Here is a 26,866-nt window from a genome sequence, read left to right on the forward strand (position 1 = left end):
CAGAGAATCCCGCCGCCAGCGAACGGTGCGCCCCCAAGAAACACGCGGCTGGGGGAACGGAGAATCCAGCCCATATTGTGCAAATTGATTACCTTGTTTCGCGGGCCAGTTCATTGGCTCTTGATGGCTGCAGATTGGCTAACTCTGAGCTGGAAGATCATAGACTCAAACCCCAATCCAGTGCTTGAGCTAGTAAATTAACATATCGCTCCAATGTCATAATGAGGAGTGCCATCCGAGGCGTCATCCTTTGGGTTAGATGCAAAACCAACGCTTGTCTGTGTATTCTGCTATTTCAGCTGGATGTTAGTTATCATATTGGGCAGCATGGTAGCACAGTGGTTAGCACTATTGCTTCACAGCGCCAGGATCCCAAGGTTCGATTCCCGGCTTGGGTCACCGTCTGTGTGGAGTCTGCACGTTCTTCCCGCGTCTGCGTGGGTTTCCTCCGGGTGCTCCGGTTTCCTCCCACAAGTCCTCCCACATGCTTGTTAGGTGAATTGGACATTCTGAATTCTCCCTCTGTGAACCCGAACAGACACCAGAATGTGGCAACTAGGGGCTTTTCACAGTAACGTCATTGCGGTATTAATGTAAGCCTACTTGTGACAATAATAAATATTATTATTATTGAAAATACATGTGTTCTTAATCATTTCCTTTATTCATTTGGTTTTATTTGGTGCAGGTGCCAAATTCCCAATCAAGTGGACAGCCCCTGAAGCTGCACTGTATGGCCGATTTACCATAAAGTCAGACGTGTGGTCATTTGGAATTCTAATGACTGAACTAGCTACAAAGGGGAGAGTGCCATACCCAGGTAAATTTCAAATTCCAAAATTGCTTACTTTTTGTTTTCCTGAAAGCAGGTTGTGATACGAGTCTCCATCACTTGTAGCTGGCACGTTGGTGTTACCATGATTTGCCTGCAATACATGGAGGTTGATGAAACCAAAAGGAAGCACCCAAAATATCTGTAAAAACAAAGAACAAAATCCCACATAGCAGCCCCCCCCCCTTCTAACTGGTAATAGATGTAGCCAGAATTCATCACTAATTTGAACAAGCTGATTGAAACCGCTTGTGGACCCAATTTTGCTTCACATGAAATATTTAAATTTGGCAAGTGCATTCATCACTCATTCATCTGTCCAAAATAGTTGCCATGTTTAATGCATTCTAAACAGTGACCGAAATCTTCCGGCCGTTCCTGCCAACGGGATCCTCGGTTTTGCCAAAGGCAACCCCTCGCCCCACGTGTTTAAGTTGTGTTGTGTTAGTTTCAGATTTTGCCCTTGTTGAATAGTAACTGGCAAAACCATTACTGTGCAATATTCATTCAGACCTGGGTGGCACATGAACACACTTGAATCAAAGAAAAGTTACTTCTAAATCTTGTATATTTCGAGCTCATTCACTCAGTGGTTTTCAATTACATTCTTTTTATTACTGATTGCTGTTAACACTGACACGCATTTTACGGCAATAAATCTAAAGAGGTAACATTGTCATTGAAGGGTATGAACATGTGAGTGACGCCCTCCTCCATGCTGTGCAGGCCAGAATGTTTCCCAACAGCAATCCCCTCCACTCCGAGTCACACCTAAACTGAATAATCTGAGACCGGAATCTGACTTCTCCCAACAACCTTTTCACACCAGCAATGCAAATACATTTTTAATGTGCAAATATTCTTGTGAATCAGGAATGTGTTTCACAAAAGATTCCCGAGGGAAGAGTGGGATGGGTGTTTTAATCTGGTTATACAGTTGGTGAAGTAAGTAAAGATTTACCGTGGGCAGCACGGTAGCACAGTGGTTAGCACAGTTGCTTCACAGCTCCAGGATCCCAGATTCGATTCCCGGCCTGGGTCACTGTCTGTGCGGAGTCTGCACATTATCCCCGTGTCTGCATGGGTTTCCTTTGGGTGCTCCAGTTTCCTCCCACAGTCCAAAAACGTGCAGGTTAGGTGGATTGGCCATGATCAATTGCCCTTAGTGTCCAAAAAGGTTGGGTGGGGTTACTGGGTTATGGGGTTACGGGGATAGAGTGAAGGCATGGGTTTAAGTGGGGTGCTCTTTCCAAGGGCTGGTGCAGATTCAAAGGGCCAAATGGCCTCCTTCTGCATTGTAAATTCTGTGATTATATCAAGTTGTTCAAATGTGTACATTGTGGTCGGAATCTTTTTTTTTGCTGGTGGTGAGCTTGCCACAGGAAGATCGTGTAATTAGGCAGGATGGTAGCACACTAGAACCCCACCGCCTCTGCCCCACTGCCATTTGAGGTACCTTAAGTGGCCAATTGATGACCACTTAATAGCCCCAACGTGCTGCTGCTAGTTTTGCCAAACTGCAGACAGGGCCTGTCGCCTTGCACAGCAGGTAAAACCATGAAGCCAGTTTTCAGCTCCAGGGAGGGGTGGGTTGTCTCGGTCAAAGGCATTCAAAGGTACCTAATTGAGGGGTGCGACATCTGGAAGTGGGGTGGGCCTGCTGAGAGCTACACCCCTGCCCTGGCTACTGACCCTCCCTGCTCCCCTCTGCCTGCGCCTCCTGCCTTGTGAACCCCCCCACCACCTGCCAATTATGGCCTGGCTTGCTCTGCGATCCTAGATTCCATTGCCCGTCCTTGCTGCAGCAACAGGGTGCTGTTGAGCACAAGTGTGCAGCTCTCTCTAGGCCCATGGCACAGTTTGTGTGATGTTTGTATTATTTAAATTGGTTGTGGAAAGATTGGGTTGCATTTCAATGATAAAGCACCTTTCGGTGTAGCATTAGAGCACAAATGACTCACTCACTGCTGCTCTACACTCCATAATGACTTGGTGCTTATGCATAGTTTTTGCCAGTGCCCAGGTACCTCTGTATTACAATTTGAGCTCCCTGCTGACTGTTTCATCCATTAAACTGTTGCCTTGTTACGTGGTTGACTGAAAGTAATTCTTTAGTTGAAGTAGGTTTAATAAATGAAAGAATATAGTTATTGTCCAATCGCTGATGCAAACTGTTGCTTATTAGGCAGGGTTTTTATACTGGATTTGCATTTAGTAATTTTCAGCTTGTGATAAAAAAATGGGGGGGGGGGGGGGGGGGATTTTCAGCACCCCCAGCACAGCGTGCTTTGTGGCATCGGAGGCAAACAGTGATTATCCAATGAATTATTATTTTGTAAAGCAGTCGCTGTTATTTGGATAAGCTCTGCAGATTTTCTGTGTACAGCTGAATTTGTGTACCTGGTTACATCGTGAACTATAAGTGGTCCCACGTCTTACTTCTCCAATCATTGGTTGGAATCTGAACTTCACTTCTTACCCTTGTAAGTGGACTGAGCAGTGAAGCAGGTGATTCACATCAATTTGGTGTGAACCTCTGATGGACATCTTCTGTTATTTTATGAATGAAACAAAACTAAGCACTTTGATGGGCTGGTTATTTAATTGTGTGCGCTGAACTGAATCTGGCTTGGCATTACATACAAACACTGCAATCAGTTGAGATAAAGCATCATGATTCAAGGTGAATGCAATCCGTATTCAAGGGCAGGGAAGTTGTAGTTTAGTGGTTCCCTGGAACTGCATGAATGAATTATAGAACAATACCCGAGTCTTGCTCAGGGCAAGCTCGCTGTTCTTCCTGCTTAAGACGGATTATTTCCCAAAAGCAGGTTGCTTGACTCTAGAACTCTTATCCTTGTCAATTTGCTTTGGTTGGCAGGAATGGTGAATCGGGAGGTGTTGGATCAGGTGGAACGTGGTTATCGAATGCCGTGCCCGCCTGAATGTCCCAACTCGCTTCACGATCTCATGCTCCAGTGTTGGAAGAAGGAGCCAGAAGAGAGGCCGACTTTCGAATACTTACAGTCCTTCCTAGAAGATTACTTCACTTCCACGGAACCTCAGTATCAGCCTGGCGAAAACCTATAGGCCCCGCCGATACATGCAACACCAGAGACATTGTGGGGCTGGAGAATGCAGAAATTCGCTCAGCCTAGCTACACACAGCCCTTAAATTTGCTTAATAACTGGAATTCCTGTACACTGTGCACTAACTCATTCCTGCATTTGTTCCACAGATTGTTTGGCTAATGTTGTTGATGAGGCACTCTAGGTATTTAATTTGCATTTCACCCACCTTTTGATTGGCAGGATTCCGACTAAAGGAGCAATGAAGAGTTTCCTGGTGTGGGCAAAGCAAAGCCAACAACAGCAACCGAGAAATTCTGCCTCCGTAATTATTCCGAGCTGTATCCCGAGTTTATTAACTGTCCCTTCCGTACTTTAACAACAAAAGCAAGTCGAATACAGTGCAAGTCTTACTTTCCAGAAGTTATTTTATTTAAAAATTAAGCTTGTAGTTTGAGGAAATATAATAACCCTGCCTAGGATTTAAACAACCCCAAATTATATCTTGTGCATGTGGTGCTAGGTTAGTTCATCTACAAGTTAACAAAAGACGTATTTATCTACAATTTACTTAACTGGAAATTGCAACCGCGTTCAGATATTTTGCACATTTCCATTTCATTCATTTGTGGTACAATTTGCCATTGGTACCATGCAATATTATTTATATTTTAATCCATTTTATGCAATTCACGTCAAATTGATTCTGATCGGTGCGGTGGTAAAACCTGAACCATTTCAGTGTTTTGTGTTTACTCTGATGTGTATATAATGTTTTGTTTTGATGCGAGGAACTGAAACACTGGTTAAGTTGCCATCTTTTATGACTTGATATAGCAATAATGTGAACAAGCAAGAGAAAAGTGTTGTGCTTCTTAAGGAAAACGTGGGTAGGTAGGTTACTTTGCTCCTGTTAATATTACTCTTGTTGGTTAATAGAAGGTGAATTTTGCAACAGTATAACGTGCACCACAGTTTCACCTCTACAGTCTTGCACTCAGCCCATTGCATTGAGTTGTCCTCAGGACCTCCCTCTGGTGGTCATCCAGAATATGAAACAAACTGTTCTGTTCCCTAGGCTGAATTGCCACGGTGCCACAACGTATACTTACTCTTGATACATAACTGATGTCACTATACATGTGAGATATTTACAGAGTATTATAGGATAAGCAATCCAGCTTCCAATTATTATTTTGCTTATTTGAAAGCCAAATTTTGTAAAGTTTTGACCACTGGAACTTCATTGGGTGAATATTCAAGTACGCATTTGTAGAAAATTCCTTTGTCTGTACCACATGTTACGTGGACAAATGGAGATATCAACCACTTTATCTTAAACCAGTTAGAAAAATAATTTTGTATTAATCAGCACTGATATTTACAGTGGAACTTTAAGGCTTTATATTTTAAGATGTTAAACCTTTTCACAGGCTCTGTGCACACTATACAAGAATTGTACATCAAGATTTTGCCTCCCCCTCCTATTTCCTGCAGAGTGTTCCAACACATGCTTGATCAAGTGATGAGAATTGGTTTCTGCTTGTGATTGTGAGCCTCTTAGATGAGCAATGATAACCTGCTTTTCTGATTTCCCACTCACTGCTGTTAACTGTGAGGTATGGGGAAATGAAAGGGCAATAAGTCATCATTGGTTTTCAGTACAGACAAAATGCATTGGGCTGCATTATGAAAACAAGAATCTTTTATAATGCAACAGTGTAGAGATCGGCTTTAATTCTGTCTCTTTAAAAAAATCACCTTCAATTTATTTGATTCTTGTTGCATCATGGCATTTATATAAGCAACATCTCCACAGTTTTGTTACTATTGGATACTGTGATAATTTAGAAAAAAACATACAAGTTCCGAGAAGCTCCCAATAAAAATACTCAACAGTTTTACAGTGCTAACTACTTGATTCCAGTTCACTTTGGTTGCATTGTTCCTGAGTTTCCCCCACCCTTAACTCCTGTTGAGAATGGTGTTGTAACTGTGCCTCTATCAGTGATTTTTACTATTGATAAGTTTGTAACCAGTATCAACACATTGCTTGCATTAACAGCTATCTTCATAAAAATTGAAGATATTTTCAGTAACTTTGTTTGGTTGGGAAGAGCAGACTTTGCCCTTAACTCTTTAGGTGTGTGTAACATTCACTTCTTCAGTTGTGCAGTGGAGATTTGGCCTAAATGGAAACCTGAGAAAGGATTGATCCTGTTGAAAATGAAAATTCCAAACCTCTTTAATCTTGTCTTCATATTCACCCACTTCAGCTGAGCAATCTTGCCTGTCAACACATTGTCAACACATTGCCTGTGAACACTCGCTTACATGATTCAATATGGGCTTAAGTCTGAACAGCATACAGCCACCTAAATGAATGATGCATTGCCAAGGCTTTTAGTTCACCTTCTGACTGTGAGCGAGCATTTATCACTGCATGAGTTTACATTTTGGAAAAGTGGGCGAAAAACTGTAAAACCGAAAATGCTTGTTCATGTCTTCCTGTGAATTCTTGATGAGTGTGAATAATTATTTTGTGCAAAATGAATTTGTTATTGAACAGCAACTAAGTGTATTTGGTGATGCCTCCTGTTGGGAATCACAGACCGTTTACTTTACCTTCCTCCATTGTGAATACAAAATCTTGAGTATATGTACAGAATAAAGTGTGGGAGGAGAAGAAATTATAAAGTTTGTTATGATTAGGGGGTGGAACATGCTTCCTACAAAATCGGGGGAGGATCTGTTGTGCAAATTAATATAAAGACACTGGAGTCGCGGAGTGGAATAGTTTCAATCTGTCCTTTCTTTACAATATGCAGTATTAAAAGATTTTAGCGGGAAAATATACTGTTCATATTTTGAACTTCAGGCTGGGTAAACCAACAAAACAGCTAGTAAAATGGTCATTTTAATAATTTCTTTCCTTTTGAATCTCTGGTTTTCTATTGCCGACAATATATACTGAATGCCATTTTGTTTTTCGTTTTTAAAAAAATGAATGAATTGCGTATGTAATGCTTTGGTTACTGTGATACTTTTGGCACGGTGTACACATTCCCACAGCCTAAGCAGAGAATATATTGGTTTTCAGCTATGGTTTCTTTTTAGTTATTTTTTTTTTACAAAAGAACGTGCAATCTTTGCATTTTTGAAAACGTTACTAAAACTCACCTTTGTATGCAGGTGCACACATTTCTGCTGTGTATAAATATTAAGTTCAGAATGGAGTCCTTTTTTTTGTAATTTTGGAGACGGAGTGGGGGGGGGGGGGGGCTGCGGAGAAAGATGTTCATTTTGCAAGTCCGTGTTCCTTTTATTGTGCAATTAAAGAAAAAATGATTAAACTTATTGACGATATCGCTACATTTTTCTACAGGCGAACGCAAGCGCAAATTGTTTCTGTGCTGGATTGTTGATCATTTATTTCCCCACCCCCATCGAATTGCAGTTGTGAATGAAACGCTAATTTGATTGACGTGCCGCATGGTTGCTGTCGGATCAGCCATGATCCTATTAAATGGCAGAGCAGGTTCTAGGGGCCCATTTCTTATGGTCTTAACATCCACTTTCGTTGTACTGCATTTGGCCTCAGTTTTAGCCAAGGCCTGAAAAAGAAGCAATTTAAACGATTGCATGCAAAGAACAAACAATTGCACAAAATCTTTTGGTTGGTGAACGTTCTTGCCCCTGCCCCCTGCTAAGTTAACTGATCTGAACCAGAATGGCAGCTGGAATCTGACAATTGGCTTCAGCCCTTTGATTTAGGGAGAAGAAAATGAAGGCAGGGTAACCAAGTTTGATGATTACCCAGCAGTGCACTCAAAAGTCTGAGTGTGTGACAACCGAATCAGGATGGGGTTTTTGTAGTCTGCTGGCCCTCAATGGTAAGATTTTTATGTGAATGCTGACTATTTGCACGGGGTATTAGAATGTCCTCAATGTTTATTCAATTCAATGCACTCACAGTGGGGGCAGTGGCGTGAACCAAAATTGATCATGACAACAACTGCTTGCATTTATATGGCGGGCAAAATTCCCCGCTGCCGGAAGCGGGGTTCCCGATGTGACGGAGAGCCGGGGGGCAAATGGGATGCTCCGCCCCCTGCTGGCGGGGGATCGTGGTTTGTGTCCATGCACCAGCGGGAGGATGCAAACGGGTATTAATCAGCGAGTCACCATATTCTCCGGTCCTCCGGGCCTGGAGGCACATGGGCGAGAATTATTACTGGTATTTCTGAATGTGGCTCTGACGGGGTGGACCTCGCGGTGGGTGGGTTGCCCCCTAAGCCCATCCGATGGCCATGCCCCCCCCCCCCCCCCCTCCACAATGCCAGACCGGCCCACCTCACCTCCCACCACACCCCCAGAGAAACCCCTGTCAGGGAGACCCCTGCCAGGAAGACCCCCTCCCCAAGAGAGTAGACCCCTGTCAGAAAGCCCCCCCCAGAAAGGACAAACCTATCCAATTAGCCCTCCTTCACGCTTGATTGATTTTGAAGTGCTCAACTGGAAATTGATAGCACTTAACTTCATTTGAAATGGCTGATGTTGGTAAATATTGTGGTGAGAGCACTTGAGAGTTATTGAACCATAAGAAAGATGGAAGCAAGTCTCACAGCTGTGTGTATGTGTGGAAGCTGTCAATCAGAGCCCACTATGGAAAATGAATGAAAGGCTTGCAGCTCAAGGGTCTGAGGGGTTTAAATACAGGTCACTGCTTTCTCTTTCCAGGAATTGACACGTGGTATTTCCTCTGAGCCTGCAGATGTATTGCCCAGGTGAGTGCTACAACAGTAATTATTTTGACCGCCTTTGTCTGGACTGTTCTCTAGCTTCCAGACAGGAGTCTCTTTTTTTTTCTGGACGGCTTCCTTTTTAAAAAAAAATACGTTATTCCAAACGTATTCAAAAATACAAAAACATAAATAAATCGGAGAACATTTTCTACAACTCACGGTTTGCAGTTAGTACAAGTTTTTCCCCTTTTCACATCCCCCACGACGAACAATTCCTCAAACATGGTCATGAACAGTCCCCACTGTGTCTCAAAGCCCTCCACTGAGCCCCTCAATTCAAACGTAATCTTCTCCAGCCGGAGGAAGTTGTACAGGTCCCCTAGCCAGGCCGTCACCCCAGGAAACGTTGTTGGCCTTCATTCCAGCAGAATCCTTCGCCGGGCAACTAGAGAGGTGAAAGCCACAGTATCAGCCTTCCTCCCCTTCATCAGCTTCGGCATTTCCAATACCCCAAAGATTGCCACCATAGGGTCCGGCCCGGCCTCTACCCCTACAATCTTTGCTAGCATCCCGAACACCCCTTCCAGTATCTCTCCAACTTCTCACAGTCCCAGAAATTATGTGTGTGGTTCACTGGTCCTCGCCCACACTTCTCACACTCATCTGCCACCCCCTGGAAGAACTCACTCATCCTCGTCCAAGTCATGTGCATCCTATGTATCACCTTAAACTGTATCAAACTCATCCTCACACACCGAGGAGGTTGAATTCGCCCTACGCAGTGCCTTACTCCACACTCTCCAGCCTATCTATCCCCCCAACTTATCCTCCCATTTATCCTTGATCCTCACCCGTGCTCCCCCCAGCCACCCGTATATATCCCCAATCCTACCCTCCCCTCCCACATCCGGGAGCAGCAACCGCTGCAATAAGGTATACTCCAGCAGCTTGGGAAATCCTCTCTATACCTTCCGCACACAGTCCCTCACATGCATATACCTGAATTTGCTTCCCTTCAGAAGCTCCACCCTCTCCCGCAGCTCTTCCAGACTTGCAAACCTCTCCTCCAGATATAAATCCTTCGCCCTCACCAACTCCACATCCTACACGTGCCATCTGTCTCCCCCGGCTTAAACCCATGGTTCTCACACAGCAGTGTTAGCACCAACATCCCCTCCATCCTTAAATGTCTCCTCAACTGGTTCCACACCTTTATTGTGGCCTATATCACCGGGCTCTCTGTGTACCGCCTCAGTACCAGTGGTAGCGTCACCGACATCATGGCTGTCAGGCTGGACCCCCCCCAACAGGACTCCTCCTGCATCCTAACCCATTCTAACCCCTCTCCTACCCACCACCGCCTCACTTTCTCCACATTCGCTGCCCAATAATAGTGCAGTAGATTCGGTAACGCCAACCCCCCTTTCTTTTTTTTCTCTTTTTTTAATAAATTTAGAGTACCCAATTTTTTTTTTTACAATTAAGGGGCAATTTAGTGTGGCCAATTCACCTAACCTGCACATCTTTCGGTTGTGGGGGAGAGATGGGGACATGGGGGGAATGTGTAAACTCCACACGGACAGTGACCCAGGGCCAGGATTCGAACCCAAGTCCTCAGCGCCGCAGTCCCAGTGCTAACCACTGCACCACATGCCACCCCAACCCCTCTTTCTGCCTCTGTAGCAGGGCCCTCTTCGCCCTATGTACCTTCCCCGCCCATATAAACTCTGAAATCGCGGCAACCAGTTTCCGGAAAAAGACTTCCGGATGAAGATCGGGAGGGTCTGGAATACAAATAGGAACCTTGGCAGGATGTTCATTTTTACCACCTGGTCCCTCCCCGCCAGTGTCAGGTGTAACATAGCCCATCTCCTAAACTCCTCCTTTATCTCCTCCACCAACTTTGTTTGGTTCCATTTGTACATCGTCACCCACTCCCCCCTCACCTGAACCCCTAAATACCTAAACCTGTCCCTGACAACCCTAAATGGCAACACCCCGAGATTGGCTCCCCGCCGCACTCGCCTGAAACACCTCGCTCTTTTCCACATTCAACTTATAGTCCGAGAAGGCCCCGAACCCCTCTAGTAAGCCCATAATTCTCCTCATACTCTCCAGCGGGTCGTCTGCATACAGCGACACCCGGTGTTCCCTACTCCCCCTCTCAATCCCTTGCCACTCTGCTGACCCCCTAAGGACCATCGCCAAGGGCTCTATCATCAGCATGAACAGCAGCGGCGACAGCGGACACCCCTGCCTCGTTCCCCTGTGCAACCCGTAACTCCACAAACTCATCTTGTTTGTTTGTACACTCGCCACTGGGATCACGTACAGCAGATGTACCCATGCCACAAACTTCCTCTTGAATCCAAACCTTCCCAGAACCTTGAACAGGTACAGCCACCCCACCCGGTCGAAAGCCTTTTCTGCGTCCATAGCGACCACTACCTCTGGTACCTGTCCCTTTGATGGGGTCATTATCAGATTTAGTAATTGCCTAATGTTACTGGAAAGTTGCCTACCCTTCCCGAAACCCGTTTGGTCCTCTGCAACTACCACCGGAATGCATTCTTTCATCCTCCCCGCCACTAACTTAGCCAACACTTTCATATGTGTGTTCAAAAGTGATATAAGCCTACATGACCCACATTCCAGCAGGTCCTTCCCCTTTTTTGGGATTCGCGTGATCATCGCTTCTTGTGTCAGTATTTCCGGAAGCTCCCCTTTCTCCAGCGCCTCGTTAAACGCCCCCAATAAATGCGGGGCCAACTCCGTCGCAAACTTCTGATAGAACTCTGCCGGGTAACCGTCAGGCCCCGGGGCCTTGCCCGACTTCATCCCTTTTATGCTCTCCATCACCTCTCTCAACCCTAAGGGCTCCTCCAGCACCTGCATCCTCTCCCTTTCCAGCCGTGGGAATTCCAGCCCATCCAGAAACTGCCCCATGTCCCCTTCCTCGCCCCTGGATCAGCTCTATGCAATTTCTCGTAACACTCCCTGAACGCCTCATTTATCTTCCCCGGCTCCGACTCTGCCTCCCCTTCCCTGTCCATACTCTCAGGATTTCCCTGGTCGCGGCCTGCCTCCGTAGCTGATGGGTTAGCACGTGGCTTGCCTTCTTTCTATATCATATTGCTCCCCCTTGCCCTTAGTAGCTGCCCAACAACCTTTCCCATCGTCAGCCTGTCGAACTGCCCCTGTAACTGCTTTCTCTTCGCCACTCCCGCCTTGGTGTGGGCCCTCAAATATTCCCTGTCCACCTGGACTATCTCATCCAATAACCGTCCACACTCCTTTTCCTAACTCTGTGCACCTTGAACGAGATAATCTCCCCCGAACCACCGCCTTCAATTCCTCCCAGAATGTGGCCGCCGATACCTCCCCATTCTGGTTCAGCACTACATAGCCCTTAATCACTGACCACTGTGGTGAATGTATAATTACTGATAATTCACCAGTGCACTGTGTTACGTTATTAACCCTGTGGGCTACCTGTGGGCCATTGTGTGGCTTCACCCACAGGGGATATGTTGGGGCATGTACGGGCTCCGCCCATGGCTCCACCCCCTTTACAGGAAGTATAAGAGCTGCTGACCTGCGAGGCCGCCTTCAGTGTTGTACCGGTCACAGGCAGGCTCAGTTCTAAGCTGATTAAAACCACGGTTTACTTCTCCACGTATCTTCGAGTGAATTGATGGTCGCATCAACCACACCTTATCACAGAACCCCTCATCCGCTCAGAGCCCGGCTCTAACCTCCATCTGGCCTCTGCTCCTGCCTCGAGCTAAGTCTATCCTCCAGCCAATGCAGTGCACGGTCGGAGATCACGATTCCTGCGTACCCCGCCCCCACCAACACCTCTTGGCTCACCACGAATTCTGGAATATACCCCGTACATGTGCGAGAAGAAGCAGTACTCCCTCCCCCATTGACCTGGGGCTCGACCTGTCCATCCTCGGCTCCAGCACACAATTAACATCCCCTCTCATAATCAACTGAAGCATGTCCATGTCTGGAATTGCTCCCAGCAGCACACTCACAAACCCCACATCGCCCCAATTTGGTGCGCATACATTCACTAGCACCTCCGGCGTCCCCTCCAACACCCCGCTCATTATCACACATCTTCGCTGGATCCTGCACTTCCTTGGCCCCTGCAAACCCCGTCCATTTGCTCAGCAGGATGGCCAAGCCCCCCATGACATAAAACTGAACATCGAGTGAAATACCTGACCTGGCCCTTCACCCAGAGATGCTTCTCCTGCAGAAATACCACACCCACTTTCAAGAGCACAAAGCCCAGGGCAGCACGGTGGCACAGTGGTTACCACTGCTGTCTCACGGTGCCGAGGTCCCAGGTTCGATCCCGGCTCTGGGTCACTGTCCATGTGGAGTTTGCACATTCTCCCTGACTCTGCGTGGGTTTCGCCCCCACAACCCAAAGATGTGCAGGGGAGGTGGATTGGCCACACTAAATTGCCTCTTAATTAGAAAAAAAATGAATTGCGTACTCTAAATTTAAAAAATAAGAGCGCAAAGACCCTAGGCCTCTTGACCGGCCCGTTCAGCCCCCATAGTTCCATGTTACGAACTTTACTGGAGGCTTGCACCTCCATTCCCCTCTACTGTCCGCCATCCTTCCCTTCCAATTCTGTCCCCTTTCAGTTCACCCTAAATTGGGCCCTTCTCCATTCATGACCCTGCTCCCAAGCCAACTGCCACTTCGTATCCTCACTGCCCCCCTTGGCCAACCTGCAAACGGCTCCCTGTGGACCTCCCCTACCCCACACAAACAAAGACACATCCATTGACATAGGTCACCTCCTCCAAAAATAAACACCACCATTTTGGGGGGGGGGGGGGGTGGGGGTGGGGGGGGGGGGTCCCTTACAAGCTTTACAAAAAAATAAATTGAGTACCCAATTATTTTTCTCCAATTAAGTGGCAATTTAGCATGGCCAATCTACCTAGCCTGCACATCTTTGGGTTGTGGGGATGAAACCCACACAGCCACAGGGAGAATATGCAAACTCTACACGGACATGACCCGGGGCCGGGACTGAACCTGGGTCCTCAGCGTCGTAGGCAGCAGCGCTAACCACTGTGCCACCCATACAAATGTATTACCCCTTAATAACAATCACAGCAACAAAAGCACCCCACCTGAGAAGCTCCCACCTTCTAGGCCCCATACTACCCGCATCTTCCAAACTCCATTGTTCTAACTCCTCTGTCTCCCATCAACATGCAGCTCTCCCCAGTTTGTGGCCTCCTCTGAGGTTTTGAAATCGTACTCCTGCCCTTCAATAGTCATCCATAGTTTTGCTGGGTACAGCACCCCAAACTGGATCTGCCTTTGGTAAAGAACAGCTTGGCCCTGTTGAACCCGGCACCTTTTCGCCAGCCCCGTTCCAAAGTCCTGGTAGATTCGGACCCTGTTCCCCTCCCATTCACAGTTCCGCTTCTCCCTGGCCCACCGCAAGGTCTTCTCCTTCTCCACAGTCTTACGATCACTGCCCACCCCCGCTGTAGGCTTCTGCCTTAGGGACCTGTGCGCTCTATCCACCTCTGGGGCCTTGTCCAGCATCCCCTCCGCCATCAGCCCCGCCAGAATCCTTGAGACGTATCTCCAGGCACTCGTGCCTTCCATTCCTTCAGGCAGGCCGACGATACGCAGATCCTGCCTTCTAGCCCTATTCTCCTGCTTCTCTATCTTTGCCCTTAACAACTTGCCCCACCTCCACCTGAAAGCCACCACCTGATTTCTGTGATCGGACATCACCTTTTTCATCTCCCGGATCTGCGACTCCTATACCTCCGAGCACTTCTCAACTCTCTCGTTCGAGCCTTTCAAGGGTGCTACCACTCCTTCGATTGCCTTCGATCGATCTTCCTGCATCTCCTTTCGCTGCCGGCGGATCTCCTCTCTGATGAACGGCATCAACTGCTCCATCTGGGATTTTCCAGCATGCAACAACCCTTCCCCTCCGCCATCTTTCCAATTGTTGCGGGAGAACAGAATTTCATCCAGAGTTTTTTAATGGGAGGCCATTCAGCCTGTCTAGCTTATCATTGCACAAGCAATATGACTGCAATATTCGCAAGCAGTATGACTGCATTATTCGCAAGCAATATGACTGCATTATTCACAAGCAATGTGACTGCATTATTCACAAGCAATGTGACTGCATTATTCACAAGCAATATGACTGCATTATTCACAACATTTACTTTGTTTCTTGCACAATTCTGGAGATTGTGTCTCCATTAATCTACCTCATAAATCATTCCAGATATTAAGCACCCTTTGACTGAAGAAGTGCATCAGTTCTGAACTTGTTCTTTACCAATCTGTACTCTCGGTCTACAGACTTGGTTTGACATTAAATAGTCGAAATTAACCTTTTCTCACAAACTTCACGTACCAGCCTCCCCGAACAGGCGCCGGAATGTGGCGACTAGGGGATTTTCACAATAACTTCATTGAAGCCTACTCGTGACAATAAGCGATTTTCATTTTTCATTTCACTTTGTATTTTGCATTCCTCAATAAGATGCCACCCTCTTTCATGGCTTCCCTCATCAATTCAGTCTCCTGAGATCAGGGGTTCAAAATGTTTGGCCAGTCCACCAGCCAAAAGGACTGCCCTCCAAATTTTCCCATTCCGCCCACAACAATGTCAGCCACTAGCAGAAGTGAAAAAATCCTGCTACATTTAATCCCAATTCCAAGGCTCAAGCAGATAATCTAAGTTAGTATTTTAGGGTAGCACTGTGGGAAAGCCACATTATATCATGTGCACTTTGATGAGATATCAGCCACGCTGTGCCTGAAAGCAGCGCGCCGCAGCGCAACATGGCTGGTAACTGCCGGGAGACCCCACTCCCGGGAATTACCCGGCTCGCTACGCTTCTCGAGATCTAACGCGATCTCGTGAGACGCTGCAATGTGAAGCCCGTCATTGTGGGCAGGTCCACTTTTTGGCAAATGCGCATATTATAGCGAGACAGCTAGTCTCACTCGAACATGCAGTTCCCTGAGCTAACCGAGGCATTGAGATCTATCTCCTTTGTCTCGGAGACCTGGGGCGAGTGCCGTTCAGCCCTGGTCTCCACAAACAGGGACCAGACGGAACGCACTCATGGGGGTCTCCCAGGGGATTGGAGGCCACAAGGTGCATGCCCTCTGGGCAGGGTGGCACCCTGGCACTGCTGGTGCTACCTTGGCACTGGCCTCTGGCACTGCCAGCTTGGCATCCCTGACAGTGCCACCTGTAGGCCAGCCTGGCAGTGCCAAGCTGGCATTTTTCATTAGGCGGTGATCGGGCCGGGTGCTGCACTGTGTGGTTGTGGGGGGGGGCGGGTGTTTCGGGGTTTGCATTGGGAGATTGGGACACCATTTAAAAAACGCACTCGTTATGGGAATCTGTTCCCACTCAGTTAGATAGTGCCCCCCTATCTCTGTTCATGTCAATGTAGAAGATTCTAAAGTACTCACATTCAAAGGAAAGTCCTCTGGTGTCCAGGCCAACTCTTATCATTAACACAGATTAACTGATAAATCGTTGAATTGTTACAGTGCAGAAGGAAGCTATGTGGCCATAATGGCTACACTGGTTCTCCAAGTAAGCATTTCACTCAGTGTTAGTCTCCTGAGTTCTCCCCATAACCCTGAACAATGTTTCTTTTCAAATAAATCGATTAAAATGATCAATCAAATTATTAATAACTATCCTACTATCCTATTGTGGTTCGTGGAGCCAAGCTGTGAGCAAATTAGTTGCCCTGTTTCCCTACAGAGACCAGTGAGTAATAAATAATTCATGGACTGTGAGGTGTTATGGAGCATCCTGTGAGTGTTGTATTAATCCCTTGCTCCTCCTCCCAATGAGGAAAGGAAAGAGATAGTTTGTCTTCAACAAAAGCACCGGAAGAGGAACCAAATCTGATTTCTTTATTTGTATTGAAGATTTTACGGCCAATGTTTTGGCAACAATGTCCAGTTGAAATCACTGCAACGCTGGCCGAATGAGCTGATTTTGATTCTTCCTTGACATACACACCAGTGGCACAGCGGCACCTCTGCCTCACAGCGCCAAGGACCCAGGTTTGATTCCGGCCTTGGGTCACTGTCTGCGTGGAGTTTGCACTTTCTCCCCGTGTCTGCGTGGGTTTCCTCCGGGTGCTCCGGTTTCCTCCCACAGTCCAAAGGTGTGCAGGTTAGATGGATTGACCATGCTAAATTGCCCCGTAGTGTCCAAACATTAGATGGGTTTGTGGGGATAGGATGGGGGAGTAGGTCTAGGTAGAGTGATCTTTCTGAGGTCCAGACTCGATGGGCCGAACGGCCTCCTTCTGCAGTGTAGGGATTCTATGGCTCTATGTGCCTTTGAATTGCATTTTTAAACCTATTTCGGGCATCTTTATATTACAAGGCCCAGATTACTTTCCATAACACCCGCAAGAGACCTGTCTGTTTTTAAAAATCCGTAACTGTCTCACTATAGATGTCACAATATAAATTGCCAAAATAATATATTTTGATAGAACTGTCTTTTCCTGCCAGTTTCTTTTGACCTAAAACCTGAAGCTTTCCAGTCTGCAAAATTCTCACATGAACCTCTAATCGATCTCAGGGTTAACAGTAATTAAACTTGGTGGCCTGAAAGGGGCAGGCCACCTTCAGGAATGACCTCCGTTTTGGCAGTAGATTAATTCATTGCTCATTGCATTGTTTTATGTTTTTTCTTCTTAAAACCACCATTTCCTCCAATTGACAGTGAGAAAATCACCGAGATTTAATTATGTTTTGAGTAATTTAAGACATTTTATTGCAAAATTCTTGCATGCCAATTTAATGCTACCTGTTTGTAATTTTCACAAGTTGCAACCCTTGGCTAGTTGTTAGATTTCCTAAACTTTGGGGGCAGCAGGATGGTGCAGTGGTGAGCACAGTTGCTTCACAGCTCCAGTGTCCCAAGTTCGAATCCCAGCTTGGGTCGCTGTCCGTGCGGAGTCTGCACGTTCTCCTCGTGTCTGCGTGGGTTTCCTCCGGGTGCTCTGGTTTCCTCCCACAGTCCAAAGATGTGCAGGTTAGGTGGATTGGCCGTGCTAAATTGTCCTTAGTGTCAAAAAAGGTTTGGGGTTACGGGGATAGGGTGGAGGCGTGGGCTTGAGTAGGGTGCTCTTTCCAAGGGCCGGTGCAGACTCGATGGGCCGAATGGCCTTCTGCACTGTAAATTCTATGATTCAATGCTGCCTCACAGCGCCGAGGACCCGGGTTCGATCCTGGCCCTGGGTCACTGTCCGTGTGGAATTTGCACATTCTCCCCCTGTCTGCGTGCGTCTTACCTCCACAACCTAAAAAGATGTGCAGGGTAGGTGAATTGGCCACGCTACATTGTCTGTTAATTGGAAAAAAAAGAATAGGGTAATTTAGAAAAAACGATTTCCTAAACTTTGTTATTCCTCATGAGGTACGTTTTTGTGCACCTGATCCAGCTGCAGAGTGTGCAGTATCGCACCCCAACACATTGTGCAAAGTTAAGTCACGAGCAAAAACAAACTTAAAATTAAATTTGAAAGTTAGCGAACTTTAGATTTAAACAAATACACAGATTATATTTTGCAAAAGAAAAGACTTGCATTTATGTGGCACTTCTCACAACCAGCATTCTGAAAAATCCCAGCACACCCCACTTTTTCGTTCTCTATTTGGATTTAATTTTCTGAAATGACGGCTTAAAAATCTCTAAGAAATGCTTTAAGAACCAAGAATGCAAAAGTTTTTTTAAAAATCTGCATAGACCAAGCAGGCTAAAACAAATAATTGATTTAAATAATATTTCTCATTTGATTATCCTTTGCCACAAACTGCTGGGTTTCAAACTGCAGTTGCTTCCCAGAGACAGAAGTGTTTTTCAACACTGATTTCACATCTTTATTTTTGCATGGTTGACTTTTTATGTTCTGAATATTTTTAAGAGAAATTATTATTTGGCTGAACCATATAGAACACAGAACATAGAAAAATACAGCACAGAACAGGCCCTTCGGCCCACGATGTTGTGCCGAACCTTTGTCCTAGATTAATCATAGATTATCATTGAATTTACAGTGCAGAAGGGGGCCATTCGGCCCATTGAGTCTGCACCGGCTCTTGGAAAGAGCACCCTACCCAAAGTCAACACCTCCACCCGACACTAAGGGCAATTTATCATGGCCAATCCACCTAACCTGCACATCTTTGGACTGTGGGAGGAAACCGGAGCACCCGGAGGAAACCCACGCAGACACGGGGAGGATGTGCAGACTCCGCACAGACAGTGACCCAAGCCGGAATCGAACCTGGGACCCTGGAGCTGTGAAGCAATTGTGCTATCCACAATGCTACCGTGCTGCCCTTAAGAACAAATAAATCTACACTATATCATTTTACCGTAATCCATGTACCTATCCAATAGCTGCTTGAAGGACCCTAATGTTTCCGACTCAACTACTTCCACAGGCAGTGCATTCCATGCCCCCACTACTCTCTGGGTAAAGAACCTACCTCTGACATCTCCCCTATATCTTCCACGATTCACCTTAAATTTATGTCCCCTTGTAATGGTTTGTTCCACCCGGGGAAAAAGTCTCTGACTGTCTACTCTATCTATTCCCCTGATCACCTTATAAACCTCTATCAAGTCGCCCCTCATCCTTCTCCGTTCTAATGAGAAAAGGCCTAGCACCCTCAACCTTTCCTCGTAAGACCTACTCTCCATTCCAGGCATCATCCTGGTAAATCTCCTTTGCACCTTTTCCAAAGCTTCCACATCCTTCCTAAAATGAGGTGACCAGAACTGTACACAGTACTCCAAATGTGGCCTTACCAAAGTTTTGTACAGCTGCATCATCACCTCACGGCTCTTAAATTCAATCCCTCTGTTAATGAACGCTAGCACACCATAGGCCTTCTTCACAGCTCTATCCACTTGAGTGGCAACTTTCAAAGATGTATGAACATAGACCCCAAGATCTCTCTGCTCCTCCACGTTGCCAAGAACTCTACCGTTAACCCTGTATTCCTCATTCATATTTGTCCTTCCAAAATGGACAACCTCACACTTTTCAGGGTTAAACTCCATCTGCCACTTCTCAGCCCAGCTCTGCATCCTATCTATGTCTCTTTGCAGCCGAGAACAGCCCTCCTCACTATCCACAACTCCACCAATCTTCGTATCGTCTGCAAATTTAGTGACCCACCCTTCAACTCCCTCATCCAAGTCATTAATGAAAATCACAAACAGCAGAGGACCCAGAACTGATCCCTGCGGTACGCCACTGGTAACTGGGATCCAGGCTGAATATTTGCCATCCACCACCACTCTCTGACTTCTATCGTTCTATCGGTTAGCCAGTTCGTTATCCAACTGGCCAAATTTCCCACTATCACATGCCTCCTTACTTTCTGCAGAAGCCTACCATGGGGAACCTTATCAAATGCCTTACTAAAATCCATGTACACTACATCCACTGCTTTACCTTCATCCACATGCTTGGCCACCTCCTCAGAGAATTCAATAAGACTTGTAAGGCAAGACCTACCCCTCACAAATCCGTGCTGACTATCCCTAATCAAGCAGTGTCTTTCCAGATGCTCAGAAATCCTATCCTTCAGTACCCTTTCCATGACTTTGCCTACCACCGAAGTAAGACTAACTGGCCTGTAATTCCCAGGGTTATCCCTCGTCCCTTTTTTGAACAGGGGCACGACATTCGCCACTCTCCAATCCCCTGGTACCACCCCTGTTGACAGTGAGGATGAAAAGATAATTGCCAACGGCTCTGCAATTTCATCTCTTGCTTCCCATAGAATCCTTGGATATATCCCGTCAGACCCGGGGGACTTGTCTATCCTCAAGTTTTTCAAAATGCCCAACAAATCTTCCTTCCTAACAAGTATTTCCTCGAGCTTACCAGTCTGTTTCACACTGTCCTCTCTAACAATATGGCCCCTCTCATTTGTAAATACAGAAGAAAAGTACTCGTTCAAGACCTCTCCTATCTCTTCAGACTCAATACACAATCTCCCGCTACTGTCCTTGATCGGACCTACCCTCGCTCTAGTCATTCTCATATTTCTCACGTGTGTAAAAGGCCTTGGGGTTTTCCTTGATCCTACCCACCAAAGATTGTTCATGCCCTCTCTTAGCTCTCCTAATCCCTTTCTTCAGTTCCCTCCTGGCTATCTTGTATCCCTCCAACGCCCTGTCTGAACCTTGTTTCCTCAGCCTTACATAAGTCTCCTTTTTCCTCTTAACAAGACATTCAACCTCTCTTGTCAACCATGGTTCCTTCACTCGACCATCTCTTCCCTGCCTGACAGGGACATACATATCAAGGACACGTAGTACCTGTTCCTTGAACAAGTTCCACATTTCACTTGCGTCCTTCCCTGACAGCCTATGTTCCTAACTTATGCACTTCAATTCTTGTCTGACATCATATTTACCCTTCCCCCAATTGTAAACCTTGCCCTGTTGCACGCACCTATCCCTCTCCATTACTAAAGTGAAAGTCACAGAATTGTGGTCACTATTTCCAAAATGCTCCCCCACTAACAAATCTATCACTTGCCCTGGTTCATTACCAAGTACTAAACCCAATATTGCCCCTCCTCTGGGCGGACAATCTACATACTGTGTTAGAAAAGCTTCCTGGACACACTGCACAAACGCCACCCCATCCAAACTATTTGATTTAAAGAGTTTCCACTCAATGTTTGGGAAGTTAAAGTCACCCATGACTACGACCCTGTGACTTCTGCACCTTTCCAAAATCTGTTTCCCAATCTGTTCCTCCACATCACTGCTACTATTGGGGGGCCTACAGAAAACTCCTAACAAGGTGACTGCTCCTTTCCTATTTCTGACTTCAACCCATACTACCTCAGTAGGCTGATAGTCCTTGAACTGCCTTTCTGCAGCTGTTATACTATCTCTAATTAACAATGCCACTCCCCACCTCTTTTACCACCCTCCCTAATCTTATTGAAACATCTATAACCAGGGACCTCCAACAACCATTTCTGCCCCTCTTCTATCCAAGTTTCCGTGATGGCCACCACATCGTAGTCCCAAGTACCGATCCATGCCTTAAGTTCACCCACCTTATTCCTGATGCTTCTTGCGTTGAAGTATACACACTTCAACCCATCTCCATGCCTGCAAGTACTCTCCTTTGTCAGTGTTCCCTTCCCCACTGCCTCATTACATGCTTTGGCGTCCTGAATATCGGCTACCTTAGTTGCTGGACTACAAATCCGGTTCCCATTCCCCTGCCAAATTAGTTTAAACCCTCCCGAAGAGTACTAGAATACCTCCCTCCCAGGATATTGGTGCCCCTCTGGTTCAGATGCAACCCGTCCTGCTTGTACAGGTCCCACCTTCCCCAGAATGCGCTCCAATTATCCAAATACCTGAAGCCCTCCCTCCTACACCATTCCTGCAGCCACGTGTTCAGCTGCACTCTCTCCCTATTCCTAGCCTCACTATCACGTGGCACTGGCAACAAACCAGAGATGACAACTCTGTCTGTCCTGGCTTTTAACTTCCAGCCTAACTCCCTAAACTCGTTTATTACCTCCACACCCCTTTTCCTACCTACGTCGTTGGTACCAATGTGCACCACAACTTCTGGCTACTCCCCCTCCCCCTTAAGGATCCTGAAGACACGATCCGAGACATCCCTGGCCCTGGCACCCGGGAGGCAACATACCTTCCGGGAGTCTCGCTCGCGACCACAGAATCTCCTATCTATTCCCCTAACCATTGAATCTCCTACAACTATTGCTTTTTTATTCTCCTCCCTTCCCTTCTGAGCCCCAGAGCCAGACTCAGTGCCAGAGACCTGGCCGCTAGGGCCTTCCCCCGGTAGGTGATCCCCCCCCCAAAAGCATCCAAAACGGTATACTTGTTTTGAAGGGGAACGGCCATGAGGGATCCCTGCACTGTCTGCCTGTTTGTTTTTTTCCCACTGACTGTAACCCAGCTATTCTTGTCCTGTACCTTGGGTGTGGTTACCTCCTTGTAACTCTTCTCAATCACCCCCTCTGCGTCCCGGATGATCCGAAGTTCATCCAGCTTCAGCTCCAGTTCCCTAACACGGTCTTTGAGGAGCTGAAGTTGGGTGCACTTCCCGCAGGTATAGTCAGCGGGGACACCGGTGGTATCCCTCACCACCCACATCCTACAGGAGCATGCAACTGGCCTAGCCTCCATCCCCTCTTACCTTACAGAATATAGCTGCCCTGTGGACCAACTGGATCTCCGCCCTCCGACTCTGCTCCCAGTCAGCTGCTCTCTCTGTAAACTCCTGGCTCTCTTCTCACTCTTTGCGGAAATGTAGGAAGCACCTTACTCCCTCCTCACCTAACTCCCTCAGTCACCAAACTCTCACTATAGCACTCAAATGCACCAAATTCAGCACTCAGTGCAAACAAAGTCTAGGAAGCTCCTGGACTCAGTGCTCAGTCTGTCTAAGTTAGCTAACTTCTTGTGGGGCTGGATTCTCCATTCATGATACAAAGTGTTGATGCTGGGGCATGTTGCTATTTTTATTTGGTTATGAATATGGTGGTCAATATGGTCGCCTTCCTTAATTCTAATTACGTTTGCTCTAGAGTCGCCAGATATCTTTCGATACCACCACAAGGTTCGAAACCGAATACTGATCAAAGACTCGATACACCAGTTAGTTAGTTCAAAGTCAATGCTTATTTATTTACACACACAGTTAAATGTACTTTTGTACGAAACTCTACAGACTAAACTATCACTACTGCTAAAGCCTATACTTAGCTTCGGGCGCCCACTCAGTCAGAGGAACAATGGCCGTTCTCGGTTCTGAGGCTGCTGGGGTCGAACTGGTAAAGGGGAACAGCTAAGGTCGTCTGTCTGGTAGCGTGCGCTGACCTTGGACTTACTTGCTTCTGGTGCAACTGGTGGACAGGTCTTTCCTTGGTGAGAGTCTGGTCCAAGAGAACGATTCTCTCTTGGGGGCTCCTTCTTATACCCAAAGGGGCTTTGCGCTCTTTTGGGCGGGCCTTGAACTTGGCCCCAATCAATTGGGCCGTTTCTCGATCATTCATATTGATCTCATCCAATAAAGGGGTGGGTGCCCTGATGGCTGGGCGTGTCCTAGGTGGCCGTTGGCCTGCTTTGTTTTCGGTCTCCTCTGACGCCGAGGTGTCTGCCTTAGTATCGGTTACTCAACTGTTACTCTTTTGTTCCCGGAGATGGGCCATTAGTATGCTAATAGGCCTGCAGTTTTGGTCTTTCTGGGAGCTGCGGCTCCAATATGCAGACAAACTCTGAACCTGCTTGTTTTCTCAGTATTGTCCATTTTCCCTGCAATCTTTGCAAAGTGTCCATTTTGTAATCGGGAAGTGGCCATCCCAGATGGCTACAGGCAGGATTCATGGACCATCACGATAGCAAAACTGGCACCAAACCTAGAACGATTCAGCAACTGTGGAGGGACTAGCACTGACACCACCTGGAACACAATCGATTCCAGTGATAAATGGTGCGGGATTTGCCGGGTCCGTGATTGACACTTGGGAGGCTGACAAGCTGCAGCCGCAGATACACATTACAATCCCCACACACACTCATCCCAGTGGCATTGGTTGTGCCACTCGTACAACTGATGGGTCAGCTGGGGCCAGAGGGCACCTGGGGGGGGGAAGCTATATGACCCATGGCCCTAAGTTCACAGTGAGCAGTCAGCGGTGTGCCAAGCTGCATGGCTGCTTTCCAGCCGTGGCAATGGTGTTCCGTGCCCATCCACCCCGACCCCACTACCCACCTCCGGGCCACCTTCTGCTACTCCCCCTGGCCTTGGCAGAAGCCACCCCACCCCCGGCCAGCGGCACAACTGTCAGCAAACTATGGCGATGTTGGACACTTTCCATACCCCCTCTCCCTCAGCAGCCACGGCGCCGGTTTCATGATTTTTAAAAGCACAAGTGAACCGTGCCATCGGGAACTCGGCACATTGGAGGCGGAGAATCGCGGAGGCCCTGGAGAATACCGGGTCAGGCCTGCTAATGATATGCAAATGGTGCCTACAGTACGCGCGATCCGGACCGCTTTGTCGAGATAACGGAGAATTGTGATTTGGCGTCAAATCGATGCCCGCCACGATTTTGGTGTCGGAACCTATTCTCCGCCCAATCGCATTTCCCAATTTCGCCGTCAGCCAATGGAGAATCCTGTCCCTGAGGTTTTGCTTGAATTGTTACATTTGAATTCACTGACCTTCGATTGAGGGGGAAGAAAACCATTCAATTATCATTCTCGATTGCAGAAAGCATGACTGCATGGACATTTGAAGAAGACAGGACCCAGCTCTGCTGAATGCTGCCTTAATGAATAGGTTGTTTCCCGCTGTCGGTGCTTACATGAAAATGGTCATTTGGGTCAAGTACAATTGGTGCCTGGTATCTTGGCACTGTGCCTGAGCAAGGGGTCAATGGCCTTAGGAGGGGGAAAAATTGGCAGGGAAACAAAATCACTAAAACAAATGGAGAACATATGTAATGTTTACCAAGACAACGTGGAAATGGACTTTGCCCATTGACAGACAAATAAACAAAAGTGTTTATTTTCTCAGCTCACAAACAGGAAATATCCATGTTTCAACTTTGATTGGCATCTGTACTATCCTGTGACTGACTGATGAAAATTCCTGCTCCTGCCAACAAAACTGCAATTCCAACGATGGTCAATGAGTTTTGTCCTTTAGGTTTTAATACACATCGTCAGCATAAAGCTGAACCTCATTAATGGTCTTAACTAATGATGTTGCCCATTTTGATCGGCCTATTGTGCTGGGAAAACAAACAGTTGGTTGGGCAGCTGGTTCATGATGCAGGGTGACCCCAACGGCAGCTTCAATTGCTACACTGGCTGAGGTTATTCATGAAGGCCCTGCCTTCTCAATCTTGTTCCTCGCCTGAGGTGTGGCGACACTCAGGTTAATCACCACCAGTTAGTTCTCACTCTTTGTCAAAAAGGGGGAGAGCAGCCTATGGTCCTCTGGGACTGTGGCAACTTTCACTTCAATATGTAGAAGCTTTTTATTCAGTGTGTCATTGTCTCAATGAATATATTTCATTATGTTTGGCTAATCAATGGACAGAGAATAGTTGCACGTGTTTTCCCACATTAGTTCCTAATTTTAGCAGGATCATTGGGAAGGGATTAACTGGAGGCATTTGTTGGGAGCCAAGAGCCGTTTGACTTTACTGCCACCTTATCACCCCACGGAAACCTAGAAAACACTTCACATGTGATATTAACAACTAATTGTATTAAATCATCTCACTAACATTTTTTTTGTGGGGAATTCAGTTGAAGCTCATTATTAAAGCTGTTAGGGAAATAAGAGGACTGCCAGAGAGTTTAATCTCTACCTTAAAGTATGTTAGAACAGGAGGACAACAAATCATAGGTTAAATCTGGTTAAATGAAAGTATAGAACTGCTGTCCAGAAGAACTTGTAAAACAAATAATGATGAATTGGTCTGATGTTCTGATGGGTATTGGAATCAAAAGCATTAGATTTAAAAAAGGGGGATGTAATGATATGTATATAGGCAAGTTAGTGAAGGGATAATTAATACATCTCTGTGTAATTCAAACACTAGAGGGCACCACCATACCTCTGTATATAAATCAGAACTCGATAACCTGTTGAGGAATATACATTTTATGAGACCAGGAAGCGATCAGCCATGATCTGATTGAATGGCGGAGCAGGCTCGATGGGCTGAATTGCCCCCTTCTGCTGCTAATTCCTATGTTCCTATAAATGAGCTCAGATTGGATCCCTCATCTGAATCTATCTTGTGACCATTATCAGTTATGGTGAAGATTCAACCAGGATTGGGTGTAAAGTTTGAAACAAGGTTTGAAATAGTAATGCATCACCCATGCTTTATTGTGACGAATTCTAATTTATAGTATGCAATGATCTCAAGATATTAATGTTAATGAGTTTAAATTATTCACTCGCATTAGCCAGGGAAGGGCTGCACATCCAAAGCTCCGGCTCACCTGAAGACATTGGGCTGGATTCTCCGATTTGAAAACGAAGTGCTGACGCCGGCATTGGGAACAGAGGCATTTTACACCTGAAAAAATGGTGCCAAAGTTGCACCGATCCTCCGTCT

General features: G+C 46.6%; 1 protein-coding gene and 1 long non-coding RNA gene across 4 annotated transcripts in view; one reads left to right on the forward strand and one right to left on the reverse strand.

Annotated features, from left to right (window-relative positions):
- Positions 1-7,258, forward strand: part of LOC140428506 (proto-oncogene tyrosine-protein kinase Src-like) — a 238,701-nt gene extending 231,443 nt beyond the window's left edge. For all 3 annotated transcript variants that reach the window (XM_072515060.1, XM_072515059.1, XM_072515061.1), the window contains 2 exons: positions 689-820; positions 3,714-7,258. In XM_072515060.1, coding sequence (XP_072371161.1) covers positions 689-820; positions 3,714-3,922 — 341 coding nt within the window. In that variant the 3' untranslated portion in view covers positions 3,923-7,258. The remainder of the gene's footprint in view (positions 1-688; positions 821-3,713) is intronic.
- LOC140428507 (uncharacterized) overlaps positions 1-25,079 on the reverse strand; it is a 30,490-nt gene extending 5,411 nt beyond the window's left edge. Inside the window, exons 1-2 of the long non-coding RNA XR_011948801.1 lie at positions 24,951-25,079; positions 849-926 (exon numbers count right to left, since the gene is read on the reverse strand). This is a non-coding gene — a long non-coding RNA (uncharacterized lncRNA). The remainder of the gene's footprint in view (positions 1-848; positions 927-24,950) is intronic.
- Positions 25,080-26,866: the final 1,787 nt, after the last annotated feature.

The sequence above is a fragment of the Scyliorhinus torazame genome, chromosome 8 (genome assembly GCF_047496885.1).
Source record: "Scyliorhinus torazame isolate Kashiwa2021f chromosome 8, sScyTor2.1, whole genome shotgun sequence".
Taxonomy (NCBI): Eukaryota; Metazoa; Chordata; class Chondrichthyes; order Carcharhiniformes; family Scyliorhinidae; genus Scyliorhinus; species Scyliorhinus torazame.